The 18,525-nt window shown below is 47.2% G+C and overlaps 1 protein-coding gene across 5 annotated transcripts in view; it reads right to left on the reverse strand.

Annotated features, from left to right (window-relative positions):
- The window catches only part of RFX2 (regulatory factor X2), a 705,663-nt gene that overhangs the window by 255,687 nt on the left and 431,451 nt on the right, over positions 1–18,525 (reverse strand). For all 5 annotated transcript variants that reach the window (XM_029610912.1, XM_029610911.1, XM_029610910.1 and 2 more), the window contains one exon: positions 13,305–13,423. In XM_029610912.1, the coding sequence (XP_029466772.1) occupies positions 13,305–13,423 (119 nt within the window). The remainder of the gene's footprint in view (positions 1–13,304; positions 13,424–18,525) is intronic.

Consider the following 18,525-nt stretch of genomic DNA (forward strand, 5'->3'; position numbering starts at 1 on the left):
CTTGGTCTGTAATATGGATGTCTGGGTTCCCTACGTGGAAAACATCTAGGGGCCTGGGTTGTTGGTTCTTGAGGTAGTTGTGATAGCTGTCTTAAGGTCTCTGTATGATCCTTAAGTTGTTGGACAGCATCCTGTACTTTTTCCCCAAACAAATTATCTCCACGGCATGGCAGATCTACCAGCTTGTCTTGTACTTCAGGCCTGAGATCTGATGCCTTCAACCAGGCCCATCTTCGTGCTGTAATGCCAGCTGCTGCTGTTCTTGAGGCTGTGTCAAAATTGTCATAAGCAGCCCTTACCTCATGTTTCCCAGCCTCTAGGCCTTTGGCAATGATGGATTGTGCAGATTCTTGGAATTGTTCTGGGAGAGAATTCGTGAAGTGCTCCATTTGCTTCCAGAGATCCCTTTGATACTGTGTCATATACAGTTGATAGGCTGAGATTCTAGAAGCTAAAAGTGCACTTTGGTACACTTTTCTGCCCAAAGAGTCCAGAAAGCGATGATCCTTTCCTGGGGGAGCTGAGGAATGTGGACGTACCCTTTTTGATTTTTTCTGGGCAGATTCCACTACCACAGATTGATGTGGTAACTGTGTCTTTTGAAAGCCTGGTGCCTGCTGCACTAGGTAAGTAGTGTCTACCCGTTTGTTCACTGCTGGAACCGTGCAAGGGTGTTCCCACACTCGTTGTAGGTCCAACAGGACTTCGTGGATGGGAATAGCCAAAACTTGTTTTGGTGGGTCCACAAACTGTAGCACCTCTAGGGTGTGTTGTCTCGAATCCTCTTCTGATGAGAGCTTAAATGGTATTGTATCAGCCATCTCTTGGACAAAACTTGAAAAGGATAAGTCCTCAGGTGGGGATCTTTTCCTTACTTCAGGAGGTGATGGTTCGGACATGAACTCCTCAGAAGAAGTATTTGACCCTGGGTCATCCCAAGAATCTTCTTCATCTAGTTCTTGATAGGGAGTTCTTGGGATTTTCCTTGTAGAAATACCTGATGGTCCAGGTAAAGGGTCATCGATAGAAATTGTGGGAGGATTGACCTCACTGAGTTTCTGAGGAGCTGTGTCGACAACTTTTTGATATTTTTTCAAAAGTCGTTGAAAGAGTGCCAATTCCTGAGTGTCAGTATCCTCTTGCTCTGTTATTGTCGAGGGAAGGATAGTTGTCCTCGATGTAGTTGTCGAGGGTGGTGCTCTTGGTGTCGATTCCGTCGATGGTGGTAACATCGAAGGCAACGGTATAGATGACATAGCCGGAATTTGAGTGTATAAAGACGTCGATGACGTAATGATCTTTGGTGTCGACGTCGAGTCTCTGTGTACCGGAGTCAAGAATGACCACGGCATCAGTGTGCCCACCGGCATCGGCAAATTTGCCGGCATCGATGTGGAAATCATCGGCATCGACAGTGAAGTCGGCATCGTAAGTTGTTCCTTCAAAGCCTGTGAAATCGCTTGTCGGATTAAATCGGACAATTCCGGCCGCACAACCGTTGGAATCAGAGCGGTTGTGGGCGGTGGCGCAGGCTGAAGCACCAGTTCTTGAGACGTACCTTGATCTGGATCTGGTGTCAGCAATGGAGTCGAGGTAGGCCGAGGCGTTGAAGACTCCGACGTTTCCTGAAATCTAGGCCGCTTCGCTGTCGAGGGCTCCTGGGTAGCGGGGTCGGACAACGAAGGGCTTCTATGTCTGTGTCGATGTTTCGACTTTGATTTTTCAGACGACTTTGTCGACGTCTAAGACGAGGAAGGGGAGGAATGATCCCCCGACGGTCCCGGGCGAGGTTTTTTAAGTATTACTCGCTTAGTCGCTCCAGCCGGAGATGACCTCGACGACTGCGACGGGGAAGGTATAAGTTGCAGGCTGAATAAATTTTCCATTTTCTCGAGCCTGGTTTTCCTCGATTTCGGCGTCATTTCCGCACATTGCGGACAATTCTGTACATCATGTTTGTCACCCAGACACAACACACGTTCGGTGTGTGGGTCTGTAAGTGACATTTTTCTAGCACAAACAGGGCATTTTTTAAATCCTGTTGACATCTTATATCGAACGACGGCCGTCGATTCGACTGAGGTAATTTTTCTACTCTCCGAAAAAGAAAATCTGAGACTGGGTTACTTACCGGCCGGTAAGGAGAGACCCCGAGAGATTTTTTGTGAGAGAGAATATCACTTTTAGACTAAAATAGTCAAGAGAAGGTTGAGAATACTCAACGGCTCCGGATCCGCGATGCTAGCTGCAGCGCAGAAAAACGAAGACTGAAGAGAGACACCTGTGGCAGAGAATATCATAGCATGCTGGGCATGCTCAGTGGCCTCATGGGGCCAGTCAAAAGTTTCTAGAAACTTTGACAGAAAGTTTTCCCGCCTGGGCTCCGTTCAGTGACGTCACCCATATGTGAGGACTAGCATCCTGCTTGTCCTGGGATAACAGATATGTTCCCTGTTGGGAGGGGCACTCGTCAAGGATGCCCCTTGTCTCCCCTTCTTTTTTTGCTCCAATTAGAACCTATGCTGCTTGCGATACAGGGGACTCATACTATCCGGGGAGTGCGGTTTGATAAGGAAATATTTAAGTGCGCGGCGTTCGCGGATGACATTTTGGTTTTTTTGACAGATCCTGTTACCTCTCTCGATTCTTTGCTGGGCGTAATGGGCTCCTTTGGGGTTTTTTCGGGATTTCGCTTAAATGAACATAAGTCGTCTGCCTTGGCTTTTCCGGAAGCCCTGAAGGAACGATGGCGTGGCTCGTTCCCCTTATATTGGGCTACGGATTCTTTTAGGTATTTGGGAGTTCAGGTGCCTGTGGATCCTTCTGGGGTCTACCAAGCTAATGTACCGAATTTACTGAAACTTACTCAAGACAAACTTACTACATGGCAGGCTCTTCCCCTATCCTTGTATGGCCGAGTAAATTTATTTAAAATGGTTATTCTCCCCAAATGGCTGCACTTATTTCAAAATTTGCCTATTCATCTTCGACGAGAAGATGTGTCTCAACTGGATCGTTCGTTGCGGAGGTTGGGGGATGGGAGGGATGGGAGTTCCGAATTTGACAAGGTACGCTGAAGCCTGTAATCTACGTATCATAAGGGATTGGTTGCTGGGTACTTCCTCACATACCAGTTTTATGGCTGAGAGTGCGCTTTTATATCCTGTTCATGTTAGTTATGTTTTGCAGATGGAGCCGACAAAACTATCCCCCATGCTAACTCACTCTAAAGTTATACAACCGATTAGACAGGCGTGGGTTGGCTTGACCAAAACACTTCAGATGCCCAGGGTTAGTGCATACCTGCTTTCCGTCACTGGTAACCCTGATTTTACGCCTGGGACTACCTCTTCCGCATTTAAGGCCTGGCGAGAAGAGGGTATTGCCTATTTAGGGCATGTGTTTACGGAGGGGGAGAATTTGATGTCCTTTTCTTAACTGCAAGAATGTTATGGCAGAGAGGTGATTACTGCGTTCACCTATTTACAACTTAGACATTATGTTAAGTCCATACCTGTGGCGTTTAAGCAACTCTCCACATTTCAGAAGCTGGAGAAGTTATTGGCCCTGTTGAGAAGTAAAGCTCCATCCCTATCATATTATTATAGGACATTGTGTGGGTTGAGGGGGGTGGAGATGTATTCCACATTGGCGAATCGTTGGAGCGCTGATGGGGAGTTTGTGGTCACCTCCTCTGTGTTAAAGACTTGTTATGGCCGGATTGCCCGGATCTCGTATAATACCTATTATAGAGAATTGCAATACAAATTTTTGGGAAGGGTGTATGTTTCACCACAGATGGCAAAACAGCAATATATTGCTGCTTCAGGTTCGTGCCTGCGTTGTCAGAAGGAGGGAGGCACGTTGGCTCATGTTTTTTGGGCGTGTCCTGTGATCCAATCTTTTTGGACTAGGATAGCCCACTATTTAGCTACCATATTACATGTTTCTATACCGGTTGCGCCCCTGTGGATTCTATTTGGATGTATACCCCCGTTGAGAATACGAGATCCTGGCACCAGGCTGTTGATCCAGAAAGCCAGTGTGGTTGGGAAGCGGGTGATTCTTATGACTTGGCGCAGTGCTGAGCCCCCTTCTTTCTGGACATGGAGAAATCTTTTTTATGTGATGATGCATATGGAGCAGCTGTCCATTCAACAATCTCCACGGCGACGTAAGCAGTTTCTGAGTGTTTGGAATCCATATATCCAGGCTCTACCTCACGCCACCAGAAGTCGGATACTTAATGACTGTGCTTAGCTGAAAGATGGTGCTGCTCTGGAGGGTTCGTTTCGGACTCGTGTGGTCGTGGTTGGCTGTTTCTTTTTAATGGACTGGAATACATGAATGTGTTGTTTTCAAAAGAGGGGGGGAAGGGAGGGATGGGGGGGGGATCGGCCAGCTGCTGGGTTGACTTGCGGTTTCTAATGTTGACTCATCGGCCTCAGTGGAAGGGCTGGGGCGGGTTGGGGGGAGGGGGATCTAATGGGGAACCAACTGGTTATTTTGCACTGTTGTAACAATGGGGGTTTCTAATGCTTTATTACCAGTTGTTTCATAATCATATAGACGTCACAGTGTCTATGGAGTATTATGGGAGCTTTAACATATACTAACTTTTTTGTGGAGATGCTGCATTCCCTTTGTTTCTCTTTAATCAGCTGGTTATTATGTTACTTTTAATGTCAAATGTCCATTTTACTTTCTGTATTTGCTGGTTTCTCAATAAAAAAAAAAATTTAAAAAAAAAAAGACACAGCCTAGCATTGGTGTCATCTGAATTTAATTCCCCTCTTTTCCCCTGCCGTCAAAGCAGAGAGTGATGTTGCAGTTGCGTCAAAATCATGAAAGCTAATCGGTTAAGGGTAGTAATCCCCATATTTTCTGTTAGGGGTAATAGTTGTCGCTCCATGCATGTTATTACCCCATACACACTTTTTCTTCATTTTGAACTCTAGCGTTTAGGGATCCACAGTGTTTATCCCATACCTTTTTTAAATTTGTTTACTGTTTCCGTCCTCACCACTTCTTCTGGAAGGGCATTCCAGGCATCCACTACCCTCTCCATGAATAAATATTTCCTGATGTTGGTTCCGAGTAATCCCCCATGGAGTTTCCTTTCTTCACCCCTAGTTCTACTATTTGCTTTCCAACGAAAAATGTTCAATGATCATGCATCATTAAATCCTTTCAGGTATTTGAAAATCTATATCATATCTCCCCTGCATCTCCTCTCTTCCAGAGTATTCATATTTAGATCCTTCAGCCTATCCTCATAAGTGTTCCGATACAGACCCCATACCATTTTGGTTACCCTTCTCTGGACCACCTCCATCCTATCTCTATCCTTTTTGAGATACGGTCTCCAGAACTGAACACAGTACTCCAAATAAGGCATCACCAAGGACCTGTACAAGGGCATCATCACCTCCTTTTTCCTGCTAGTTAAGCCTCTTTCTGAGCAGCCCAGCATTCTTCTGGTTTTAGCTATCACATTGTCACATTGCTTTGCTATCTTCAGATCACCAGATATTTTTAACCAAAGATCTCTTTCTTGGTCCATGCACATCTGTGTTTCACTCCTCATCACATATAGCTCTTTTGGATCACCACACCCCAGATGATGCATGACTCTGCACTTCCTGGCATTGAATCCCAGCTGCCAAATTTGTGATGACTCTTCAAGCTTTCTTAAATCTCTTTTCATTCTCTCTACTCCTTCAGGCATGTCCACTCTGCTACAGATCTTGGTATTATCTGCAAGTAGACACATTTGTACCTTCTATCTCTTCCACAATGTTGCTCAAATGATATTGAACTGAAACAGTCCCAAAACCGAACCTTATGACATGCCACTTATTACCGCTCTGTCTTTACAGGAGGTTCCATTTACTATTACACGCTATCTCCTGTCAGTCTACCAGTTTGTAATTCACTCCCCTACCTTGGTACCAACTCCCAAGCTTCTCATTTTATTCACGAACCTCCTATGCAGGACTGTATCAAAAGCTTTGCTGAAATCCAAGTAAATCACATTAGGCGCTCTTCCTTGATCCAATTCTCTAGTCACTCAATCAAAAAATTCAATCAGATTTGTCTGACAGGACCTTCCCCTGGTGAATCCATGCTGCCTCAGGCCCAGCAACCTACCAGTTTGTATATAATTCATTATCCCTTCCTTCAGCAATTTCTCTATTAATAATCCCACCCCCAAGGTGAGGCTAATCGGCCTGTAGTTTCCAGCCTCCGCTGCTACCTATCAGGCCGATACAGTAAAATTGGTGGGAGAGCCGGAGCTCCGAGGCGAGCACCCGCTCTCCCAACGCGCGCCCAGGCCACTTCGCGGTAAAAAGAGGCGCTAGGGACACTAGCGCGTCCCTAGCACCTCCTTTTTGACAGGAGCAGCGGCTTCAGCGGGTTTGATAGCCGACGTTCAATTTTACTGGCGTCATTTCTCAAACCCGCTGACAGCCACAGGTTTGGAAAACGGACGCCGGCATAATTGAGCATCAGTTTTCCAACCCGCGGGCCGATTTTAAATTTTTTTTTTAAATTTTAAATTTTTTTAAAATTTTGGGGCCTCCGACTTAATATCGCTATGATATTAAGTCGGAGGCTATACAGAAAAGCAGTTTTTTCTGGTTTTCTGTACACTTCCCAGGCGCCGGCAGAAATTAACGCCAGCCTTTGGGCAGGCGTTAATTTTTTAAAGTAAAATGTGTGGCTTCGCTGCACATTCTGCTTTCTGGATCGTGTGGGAATAACTAATAGGGCCATTAACATGCATTTGCATGTTGTGGGCACTATTAGTTTCGGGGGGGGGGGGGGGGGGGTGGCCACCTTACTGTAGGGGTAATAGGGCTTTAGGGGGTGGCACTGGAGGCAAAACTGGCTGTACCACAGGTCCCTGTGGGGGCTCAGTAACTGGCACCGATATTGGTGGGGATTGCCTCGGTTCCGGAATCAATAGCATCGAAGCGCCTTCAATCCTGGGCTTTTTAGCGGGTGGGTCAATAGGAACTGAACTCACCCCCGGATCAGAATCGGAACCGGGCGGTTCACGTCGATGCCGATGACGGTGTTTTTCACAGTGCTCTCTTTTTTCAAGTACCGATGCCAACTTTGTCGATGCCTTCGATGGAGTTTTAAGGATTACCTTTTTTGTAACTCCTGCTGGTGATGACTGCGTCAATGACAATGGAACTAGCTGGATATTGAAAAGGTGTTCCATTTTATCTAGATGGGCCCTTCTACCTTTGGAATTCATCTTGGCACACTGGGGACATGATGAAACATTGTGACCGGGGCCGAGGCATAGAGCACACTCAATATGTGGATCAGTGAGGGACATGGTACGGGGGCAATTAGGGCATTTTTGGAAGCCGGTTACCATTGTGAAAGGCCGGACAGCCGTTGACGGCCTGCAGTCACTGAAAAAATAAAGGAACGGTATTGACTGCAAATATAGATTTTGTCACTAATCGAGGGAAAAATGTATCCTGAGACTGGAAGACCCCAATTAGGGGATTTTTTTTTGAGAAAAAATATTAGTTTTTCCATGAAGAAAAGTTGTGTGAAAACACATAGGGCTCCTTAACCGCGAGGCTAACTGCAGCATGGAAAAAAGAAGACTGAAGAGAGACCCCTGTGGCTCAAGGGATAATGGCATGCTGGGCATGCTCAGTGGACTCAGTTTGCCAGTCAAAAGTTTCTAGAAACTTTAACAGAAAGTTTTCCGTGATAGGGCTCCGTCCAGTGACATCACCCATATGTGAGGACTATCATCCTGCTTGTCCTGGGATAAACACTGTGAATCTCTAAAGGATAGTTATTTGAAATAAAGAAAAGAGTGCATGGAGGTAACTGGGGGTAAGTTGCTGATGTGGAAGTTGCTACCCTTAACAATTAAGTCTTGATACTTTTAATGCAACTCTATCTATGCTTCAATGGCAGTGAGAAAAGGGGAATTAGATTCAGACAGCAACCAAAAAGGGCCTCAACTTTTAAGGTTTGAGAAATAAATGAACATGGTGATAACTAGCTGATGTGGTGCTTTCTACCATTTATCACTGAGCCTGATACTTTTGATGCAACTCCAACATTTCTTTCTGTTTTCAAGGCAATGGTTAAGGGAAATTGGATTCAAACAGCATCCAAGGGCCCTGACGTTTATGGTCTGGTAAACTGATAAGCATGGGGATAACCTGCACAGTGCAGCAGATACTGGCATAATTTTGCTGGGCAAACTGGGTGGATCATTTGGCTCTTTTCTGCCATCAAGTCTATGTTTCTATGGACATGGAGAATTTTCTCACTCGTAGCAAGCTGACAATCAACACAGTACAATATTCACGCTTCAGCAAGAGAGCCTTCTCAAGGGTCATACCATAAGACAAAATCAAGTCGGATTTTGGTGAAGATCAGGCCCCTGCCACAACAGATACTTGTGTGACGGAAACCGGAGTGGGGGAGGGCCAACAGGAGCCTTCGCAGATCCACATACCATGGTCTCATGGGCCAATCTGGTGCTCTCTGAACCATTCTGCCCAAAATAGGCCACGGGGGAAAAGTATACATCAGCTTGTTCTCCAACCATTCCTGTACGAAAGCACTGATACTCAATGACTTTGGATCTCTCATGCAACTGAAGAATCAAGGAACATTCATATTGCGAGAAGTTGCCAGCAGGTCCAGAAATGGAAAGCCCAAGCGAGCTACTATTAGCTGAAACACCTTGTCTGATAATACCCATCTTCCTGGGTCTAGACTCTGCCTGCTGAGAAAGTCTACTCTTATATTGCCTTTTTCTGCAATGTGCGAGGCCGAGACCTCCTGAAGATGCACTTCCATCCATTCCATAAGTTGGTCTATTTCCTGTGACACATGCTGGCTTTTGGTTCCTTTGTGTTGACTGATGTAGGCCACCGTCGTTGCATTGTCCGATATTATCCAGACCGCTCGACCAGGCATTCTGTCCCTGAACCACAAAGCATGCCAACCGGACTGCCCGGGCTTCCAGCCAATTAAGGTTCCAGAGACACTCTTCCATACTCCAGTGCCCTTGTGCTGTCAGTTCCTAACAGTGAGATCCCCAACACTGGAGGCTCGCATCTGTCGTGAGTACTAGCCAGTCCAGTGATTTTAAGGAAACCCCCCTTTCTTAGATGATCCGCTTGTAACCACCAGTGTAGTTGAGAGCAGACCTCCATCGGCAGGTGGCGCTGAATCAAATAGTCCTGAGACTGTGGTCTCCAACAAGACAGCAAGGAGCATTGAAAAGGACACACATGTGCCCCTGCTCATGGCACCAATTCCAGAGTCACTGCCATCAATCCGAGCACCTGCAGATAGAACTACACTGTCAGGCACATTGTATTCATCAACAGATGCACCTGCATCAACTTCTGAATACGACCCTCCAGCAAGAAAACCCGGACCTGCTTCATGTCAAACCGAACACAGATACTCTAGCGACTGAGATGGCTGAAGACTGTTCTTGGCCAGGTTCACCATGCAACTGAGCTCCTGCAACAAGGAGGTCACATCGCACGTCACCAGGAGGCTCTCTTCCAGAGACTTGGCCAGAATCAGCCAGTCATTCAAGTATGGGCGTACCAGGATCACATCCTCTCTCAACTATGCCACCACCACAACAACCATAGCCTTTAAAAAAGTTCTGGGTGCGGTGGCCAAACAAAAAGGTAGCACTTGAAACTGATGATGATCAAAAAGTGTGAAACGCAGAAAACTATGCTCTAGCTGGATGGGAATATGCAGGTACACCTCAGACAGATCCAAGGAGGTCAGATACTCCCCCGACTTACTGGCCAATATCATTGAGTGCAATGTTACCATGCAAAAAGGAGTCAACTGCAAATGACGGTTGACACCTTTGAGATCCAGAATGGGACGAAAAGAGCCCTACTTCTTGGGTACAACGAAATTAATGGAATATCGGACTGTATTTTCTTGAGTCATGGGCACAGGAACCACAGCCCTCAGAGCCTTGACAATGTACACTCCACTGCCTGCTTCTTCTGCAGGGAGTGGCAAGGAGACACCATGAACACATCCCGAGAAACACTGCAAAACTCCAGTGCTTATCCATTGCATATCACCTCCAAGACCCTCTGGTTCTGACGTGATTTCAACCCACCTCTAAGAGAGAGAGAGAGACGATCCCCAATCTCCTGTTATCGGGGGTGGGTCGACACACCTTCATTGGGAGGCTCGGGGAATTCTGATACCCTGGGTCGAAAGGACTGAGACCTATCGAAAGGTTGAGTTCTCTGAAAAGCTGCTTCTTTGTAGGGTCAAAAATGCTTGGATCCCCTGGCACGAACTCTCATGCCAAAGGAGCGCAGTATCTGCTTCTTATCCTCAGACAACCGAGGAACCGGGGACTCGCCCCACTTATTGGCCATTTTCACCAACTCACTCCCAAACAAGAGCAAGCCTTTAAAGGGAAATTTTGTAAGGTTAGCCTTGGAGGTTGCATCAGCCGACCAATTTCTCAGCCATAACTAATGCCTGGCACCTATTATTTATTTATTTTATTTATTTATTTAAAGTCTTTTTTATACCGAAGTATAGCAAAAAATGCCTTCACTCCGGTTTACAGAATAACAACTTGATACATACAACGAGTTTGGTACATATAACTAACAATATGAAAGAGAAGCCACCCCCCTCTGGCTGAGGTGCAGACCAAATCGAAGCCCGCATCTGCCAAAAAGGCTATGGAGCTGCTGGCCCGCATCTGCCAAAAAGTTATGGAGCTGCTGGCTCCATAACTGCCCTGAAAATCACTCCAGATTCATCACCCTTCTGAGAGAGAAGTAAACAGGAGCAAGCCACCAGGGACCAACAAGAAGATATCTACAAGGTAATTCCTACTACTTTAAATGCTTGCTTAAGGATGGCCTCAATCTTTCTAACTGCACATCCTTCAAGGCCACTTCTCGCTTCACAGGGATAGTCGTTCACTTGGAGACAGCACATACAAGCATGTCCACTTTCAAAAAATGCAACCACTTTATCACCACTGGATCCAGGGGGTACAGGCCTTCCAAGAATCGATCCCCTTTGAAATTAGCCTCCAGGGCACCCACTCAAGATCAATCAATTCTTGAATAGCCTCCATAACAGGGAAAAAAAATGAGGCTTTATGCAAAGAAAACAAAATGGGATTTTTCTTTGGCTCAGACATGGATTCAGCCCCAGGTACTTCCAGCATCTTTAATGTCTGAGAAATCAGAGCCAATAACTCATTTCTATGAAAGAACCGCAACATAGTCCTATACAGCTCCAATCCCTGAGGAATTTCCCCATCCTCCAGAGAGTGAGGACAGACTTCATCATCAGTGCCATCCAGATTCCTATCTGGAAGACTAGGTGCCGATCTAGGTGTACTTCGGCATTTAACAGCAGCACCAGGTATGCGGGAGGTAACCACTTGGGACTGACTTGGCAAGATTGGTCGGGGCCGAAGACTGTGCTTGAAGAAAGGATTGCAATCCTTGAAAAAATTCCACCCAAGAAAAGGCTGCAGGATCCATGCCAAAACCAGGAGGCACCTGTCCTGTGCCCACTGAGCTACCTTTCCCCACTGATGAATCAGTTAAGGGAGTTCCGAGGTCAGGTGCCCCTTCTGACATGTCTTTACTCAGGCCCTCATCAGGCTGGGAAGAACCAGACTTAGTAAAATCAGATGAAGGCAATTCTCCCTGAGCCTCTAAGCAGCACTGGCACAAGTTAGAGGGAAGACCAGGCTGAGATGCCCGAATATGACAGACAGCACAGAGGCTAACAGACAGCACAGAGGCTAAGGTGCCATCAGTCTGTCATTATGCTTAACAGGCGATTGAAAGGTGTGCATCCAGCTGAATTCATGCTGTAAAAAATATGCGACCAAAATTTAGGCATCCCAAAATTTAAGCATACAGCCATGTGCTTAATGGGCACCCAAAAACTGAGCGCCCTTAATACAGCCCAGCTCGTGCTTACAGGCAAGCGCGCACCTAAATCAAATGCTGCTACCAACTGGATACCCAAGCAGGCTTCCAACTAAGCGTCCTAAAACAGGGCGCATAATTGAATGCACAGCTGGACACCCTCGCACGAACCGATGGTTCTGAGGAGGGCAGCCTCACACGAAGGAAAATACATGAAAACGCTGCTGCGGCCTACCACGTACTGCACAGAGAAAAGCCTAAGACCGGGGCCTAGCCCAAAAGGGCTGCTCAACCCTCCAGGCTGCTCACATCCCTTAAATTCCCTCGGGGGCGGGAACAAACTTCGGACTGATGCAACAAGCATGGAGACAGAGAAAATCCTACAAAAAAACCCTACTCCTCTGTTTTATTTGTTTGTTTGTTTTTTAAGCTTTACCTGAGCTCAGCCTGTCCCGGCTGAGTACAGAGTTGGCCTCTGGCTGCAGGGGAAGCGTATTCCGCTTCCTGCACCTACTGCCTTTCAGCTGAAAAACCAGCTACCGGACCACAGAAATCACCTCAGGAATTCTCAACCAGGGGAGGGACCATATGGTATCACCGCAGGAGAGAGGGGTGAATTAAATCTCCTTCTTTCTTTCTCCTTCTAAAACTTGAAGCAATCCCCAGTAGGGAGATGCACATCCACCACCTACTAGAGACGGAGAATACTGGCAGGCTGATGTAACTGCATAGGTATATATATATATATACTGGGATGTTAGTTTTGCTCAGTCTCCATCTGCTAGTAGAGGTGCATAACCCACTGGTGGATTCATCTGTCTGGATGCTAAGAAATGTGTCTTTCAATTGGTCAGAAGCACCCAAACTCACTGACATACCAATTACTAAGAGGTACATATTCAAAAGCTTGCCAGATAGGGAGGTTACCTCCTAGATAAACTTATTCAGTTAACTTAGCTGGAATATTCAGCAGCCTGGCCGCATGCTGAATATAGCTGGATAACTGAGACGGCCAGATAAGTCTGTCAGGCTAACTTTAGAACTGCTCAATAGCAGGTCTAAATTATCTGGCTGCATTAGCCAGATAAGTCTAAATATCGCTACTTATCCGGCTAAGTTAGCTGGATAAGTAGATCCTCTCAGTTATGCCCCCATCCCGCTCACCACGTAACTGGCTAACTACTTAGCCAGATAAGTAGTTATCTAGCTAAGTGGCGGCCGTTGAGCACGCTGGATATTCAGATGCTACCTTATAGCTGGATAAATTGGGACTCTAAGGATCTAGCATGGACATATGATCATAATCTGTCAAACCAGTCTCTTGATTTCTCAGGTACTATCCTTATTTACCTCACAATGCCGTCTGTAAAGAAGCTGCAGTGTTTTGATATCATTCACAGAGATCATCTCTGGTAACAGCATATTTCCCAAGTCAGGGGCTGGGAATTCCGGAAAGACATGAGACACATCTATAAAATTAGGTGTAAAATTATAGTTAGAGTTAGGAATTAGCTTCTAAAATCTCTTCACAGCTTTTTTTTTTTTTTTTTTTAAAGATTACATACAAAACTGAAATATCCATTTACCACAACCTAAAATTAAATCTTTTTCATATTGTGATTTCCAAAAGCAGAATTGCTTACCTGTAACATGTGTTCTCACAGGACAGCAGGATGTTAGTCCTCACATATGGATGACATCATCAAGATGGAGCCAATCACGGAATACTTTTGTCAAAGTTTCTAGAACTTTGACTGGCACCTACAGGGCATGCCCAGCATGGCACTAACCCTGCATCCAGCAGGGGCCTCCCTTCAGTCTTATGTATAGCAAAAAGAGTGTGCGAAAAATAACATAATAAATCATAAGTGTACCCAACTCTGCGGGGTGGCGGGTGGGTTTCGTGAGGACTAAATCCTGCTGTCCTGTGAGAACACCTATTACAGGTAAGCAACTCCGCTTTCTCACAGGACAAGCAGGATGGTAGTCCTCACATATGGGTGAATAACAAGCTGAGGATGCCCACGCATGTACCAAAAACACCAAAAGACGTGCAACAGGCACAACAACAAGGGTGATTCTTTGGAGAACGGGCAGCCTGAATATCTCAGCGGGTGCAGAAGGAAGTTGGATATTACGCTGAGAATAGATTGCGTAGAACAGACTGGCCAAAGATAGAATTTTGTGTACCAGTTTTGTCTACGCAGTAGTGGGCTGCAAAGGTATGAAGAGAACTCCAGGTTGCAGTTTTACAGATATCAATAATAGGTTCAGAACGAAGGTGTGCAACCGACGTTGCCATTGCCCTAATGGAGTGCGCCTTAACTCGTCCCTGGGGCGGAAGGCCTGCTTGCTGATAGCAGAAGGAAGTACAGTCAGCCAGCCAGGAGGACAGGGTCTGCTTTCTGACCGGGAGTCCCAACTTAAGCTTATCAAAGGAAACAAAAAGCTGGGTGGATTTCCTATGGCCTGCAGTGCGTTACAAAAAAAAGGCAAGTGCACATTTGCAGTCCAAGGAATGCAGAGCCCGCTCAGGAGGAAGTGAGTAGGGTTTTAGAAAGAAAGTAAGTAGTACTATGGATTGATTTAAATGAAACTCAGATACTACTTTCGGAAGAAATTTAGGATGAGTGCGAAGGACCACTCGATCATGTAGAAATTTCGTGTAAGGGGAATATGTGACCAGTGCCTGTAGCTCACTGATCCTGCGAGCAGACGTTAATGCCAGAAGCAAAAGGACCTTCCAAGTGATATGCCGCAACTCGCAGGAATGCAGAGGCTCAAACGGAGGTTTCATGAGCTGCGTTAAAATCACATTAAGGTCCCAAGACAGGGCCGGTGGATGGAGAGGAGGCTTCAGGTGAAACAATCCCTTCATAAAGCGCACCACTAGGGGTTGTTTCGAGAAAGAGACACCCCCCCGTACCCCTATGGAAGGCAGCCACCGCACTGACATGCACTCTGATGGAAGAGGTTTGTAAACCCGACTGAGAGATGCCAGAGGTAGTCTAAAAACTGATTTGTGGGGCAGGTAAAAGGATCTAACTCCTCTGAATTGCACCACAACGAAAATCTTTTCCATTTAGAATGATAAGACCTTCTAGTAGAAGGCTTTCGTGAAGCTACAAGGACCTGGGATACAGATTCCAAAAGATTGAGCGGTTGTAGGATCAACCTTTCAACATAACATCCAAGCTGTCAGTGACAAGGCCTGAAGGTTGGAGTGGTGCAATTGGCCATTCCTCTGAGATATCAGGGACAGATACGAGCCTAGGGAAATCTGCGGACGCACCGAGAGATCCCAAAGGATGGGAAACCATGCCTGACGCGGCCAGCAGGGTGCAATGAGAATCATCAACTCTTGTCCATGCGCAGTTTCACGAGAGTCTTGCTGATGAGAGGAAGTGGTGGGTAGGCATAGAGGAGGCCTTCCCTCCAGGACAGGGCGAACGCATCCTGAGGTGGAACTTGGCGACTGCGATGTAGAGAGCAGAAGTTCCCCACCTTGCGATTCTGAAGTGACGCGAAGAGGTCGATAGTCGGGTGTCCCAACTACCGAAATATTCTGTTTACAACTACAGGGTTGAGTGACCACTCGAGGGGCTGGAATTCCTGACTGAGATTGTCCGCAAGAACATTGTCCACACCTGCCAGGTAGGTCGCTCTGAGAAGCATGGCCTGAGATAGAGCAAAACCCCAAATCTATGCTACCTCCTGACATAGGAGGTAGGACCCGGTTCCCCCTGCTTGTTGACCTATCACATTGCTACCTGGTTGTCCGTTTGGATCAGGATTGTTTTGTTGGACAAACAATCCCGAAACGCAGAGAGAGCATATCTGATCACTCGAAGCTCCAGAAAATGTATTTGATGTTGCGCCTCCTCTGCCGACCAGGTTCCCTGAGTCTGCAGGCTGTTGACATGTGCTCCCCAACCTAGAGTGGAAGCATCGGTCGTCAAAATTATTTGAGGTTCTGGAGCTTGAAAGGTTAGACCTTGAAGCAGATGGGACTCCAGGATCCACCATGCCAGTGAGAGACGAAGTCACCTGGTGATGTGGACAAGGTTGGACACTGGATGATGCACCTGTGACCACTAGGACTTTAATGTCCACTGTGTTACCCGCATGGCTAGACGAGTCATTGGGGTAACATGGATCGAGGGGATGCCATATGCCCCAGCAAGACTAGTAGATGACGAGCCGTCGTGGTTTGACGAGACTGTATATCGCGCGCCAACGACGCCAGTGTGTGAGCTCGGGCCCTGGGAAGAAAAGCCCTTGCTTGGATTGTGTCGAGATCCGCTCCGATAAAGGAGAGGAACTGAGACGGAATCAGGTGAGATTTCTGATAACTGATTAGAAATCCAAATGATAGTAGTAGTCGCACTGTAAGGTGGTGGGAGTGAAGTACTCCGTCCAATGACTGAGCTCTCAGCAACCAGTCGTCCAGGTAAGGATAGACATGAGTGCCCAGTCTTCTTAAGCATGCGGCTACTACCGCCAGGCATTTCGTGAAAACCCGAGGGGCTGACGCCAGGCCGAATGGAAGGACCCTGTACTGGAAATGTTGGTCTCCGACAAGGAAGCGGAGGTATTGTCTGTGAGACGGGGTAATTGCGATGTGCATGTATACGTCTGAGGTCTAGAGAGCAAAGCCAATCCCCCTGTTGCAGAAGTGGAAGTACGGAGCCCAAGGTTACCAACCAAAACTTCTCTTTCCGAAGATGTTTGTTTAGGGCCCGAAGGTCTAATATCGGGCGAATGCCTCCCATCTTCTTTGGGATTAAGAAGTACCGGGAGTAGAATCCGTGCCCCCTCTGGGAAAGAGGAACCGGTTCTATGGCATTTGCTTGCAGAAGGGAAATTAATTCCTGCTGCAGTTGCTGACAGTGGTCGGAAGAGGGCCACCCCGGCCGATGTGGAGTGTCCGCCGGAACGGAGAGGAAGTTTAGATGGTAGCCTTGAGCTATGACAGACTGTACCCACCCGTCTGTGATGTTTACCCACATGGTGGAGAAGTGGCATAGCCGGCCGCCCACAGGCAGATTGGGCAAATGGGGTTGATCTCTGTTCTGGAGTTGGAAGTAAAAAAATCCCACCGCAGGAGTAGGCTGGGCAGGAGGTTGAGTTTTCTAAGCCCGTGGCTGGCGCAGTGCAGACTTCTGGAAGGGCCGGGACGGGCGACCCCGAGTCGCTGGTGGATAATACCCCCGGGCTTTGTATGATGTTCGTTTAGCTTCACGTCTGACTGGGCTCTTGGAGGGAGCCGAAAATTCAGCATGAGTGTTTCATTGTAGTCCTTTCAGTTGGGCCACCATCTCTTGGATTTTTTCACCAAACAGGTTATCTCCCGTGCATAGGAGGTCAGCCAAATGATCCTGGACCTCTGGGCGGAAATCAGAGGACTTCAGCCAAGCCCAATGGCGAGCGTTGATACCAGCCGTGGATAATCGGGAGGCCATATCGAAGACATCATACGCCGATCTAACCTCATGTTTTCCCGTGTCAAATCCCTTTTTAACGATGGAGTTCAGCTGTTCTTGAAGCTGCTCTGGGAGGGATTCACCAAACTCCTGTACTTGTTTAAATAGGTTTCAGTTGTACTGTGTCATATATAACTGATATGACGCAATACGTGAGATGAGCATGGCCCCGTGAAACACCCTGCGGCCTAAAGCGTCGAGACGTTTCTGTTCCTTCCCAGGCGGTGCAAAGGAATGGGGCTTTGGACGCTTGGCCCTCTTCTGGACGGACTCCATCACCACCGAATGATGAGCTAATTGTGTCTTCTGGAAACCCGGGGAAGGCTGGACTAGGTAGATTGCGTCCATCTTACGGTTCACTGGAGGGACTGTTCCAGGATGCTCCCAGTTTCGCTGCATCAAATTCTGCAGAACTTCATGGACTGGGATGTACATGATTTCTTTTGGAGGATCCAGGAACTGAAGTACTTCCAGCATTTTATGCCTGGAATCCTCCTCCGTCTGCAGTGTGAATGGAATAGTTTCCGCCATCTCCTTGATAAAGTTAGTGAAGGAGAGATCTTCTGGCAGAGACTTGAGTCTCTCCTCTGGAGGTGGCGGCTCGACGGAACTTCAGTTGAGTCCTGGGATTCAGATGTATTGTCCTTCCATGGATCATAAGATTGATCACCTGCATCCATTGGTGGCCTTAGTGGAATTTCTCCGGCCAGAGGAGGTCGTGGCATCAAAGGTATCTGTGCCGGCATCGGGGACTTCACCGGTGGCGGCACTCTCGAAGGCCCCAGAACGGGCTCCGGCCTAAACGCATCCTCTTCTCCCGATGAAAGTGGGATGGGCATCGATGGAGCCATGAGTAACGGTGATTTTCTCGGTGCCCCCAGCAGGGCACCGATAAGCAAATCCAGTTTATCCAAGAAAGGAAGCAGCATCGGTGGCATCGGTGCCAGTTCTGGCACAAATACCGATGCTGGCGTCGGTGGTCTTGGGAGGCCTTGGACAGCCTGGACCACTGCCTCTTGCACCATCCGGTGCAACTCCATTTAGAGTGCTGGGGTGGTGAACTCCAGGTCTGGAGTAGGAGGCATGGC

The sequence above is a fragment of the Rhinatrema bivittatum genome, chromosome 8 (assembly GCF_901001135.1).
Source record: "Rhinatrema bivittatum chromosome 8, aRhiBiv1.1, whole genome shotgun sequence".
Taxonomy (NCBI): Eukaryota; Metazoa; Chordata; class Amphibia; order Gymnophiona; family Rhinatrematidae; genus Rhinatrema; species Rhinatrema bivittatum.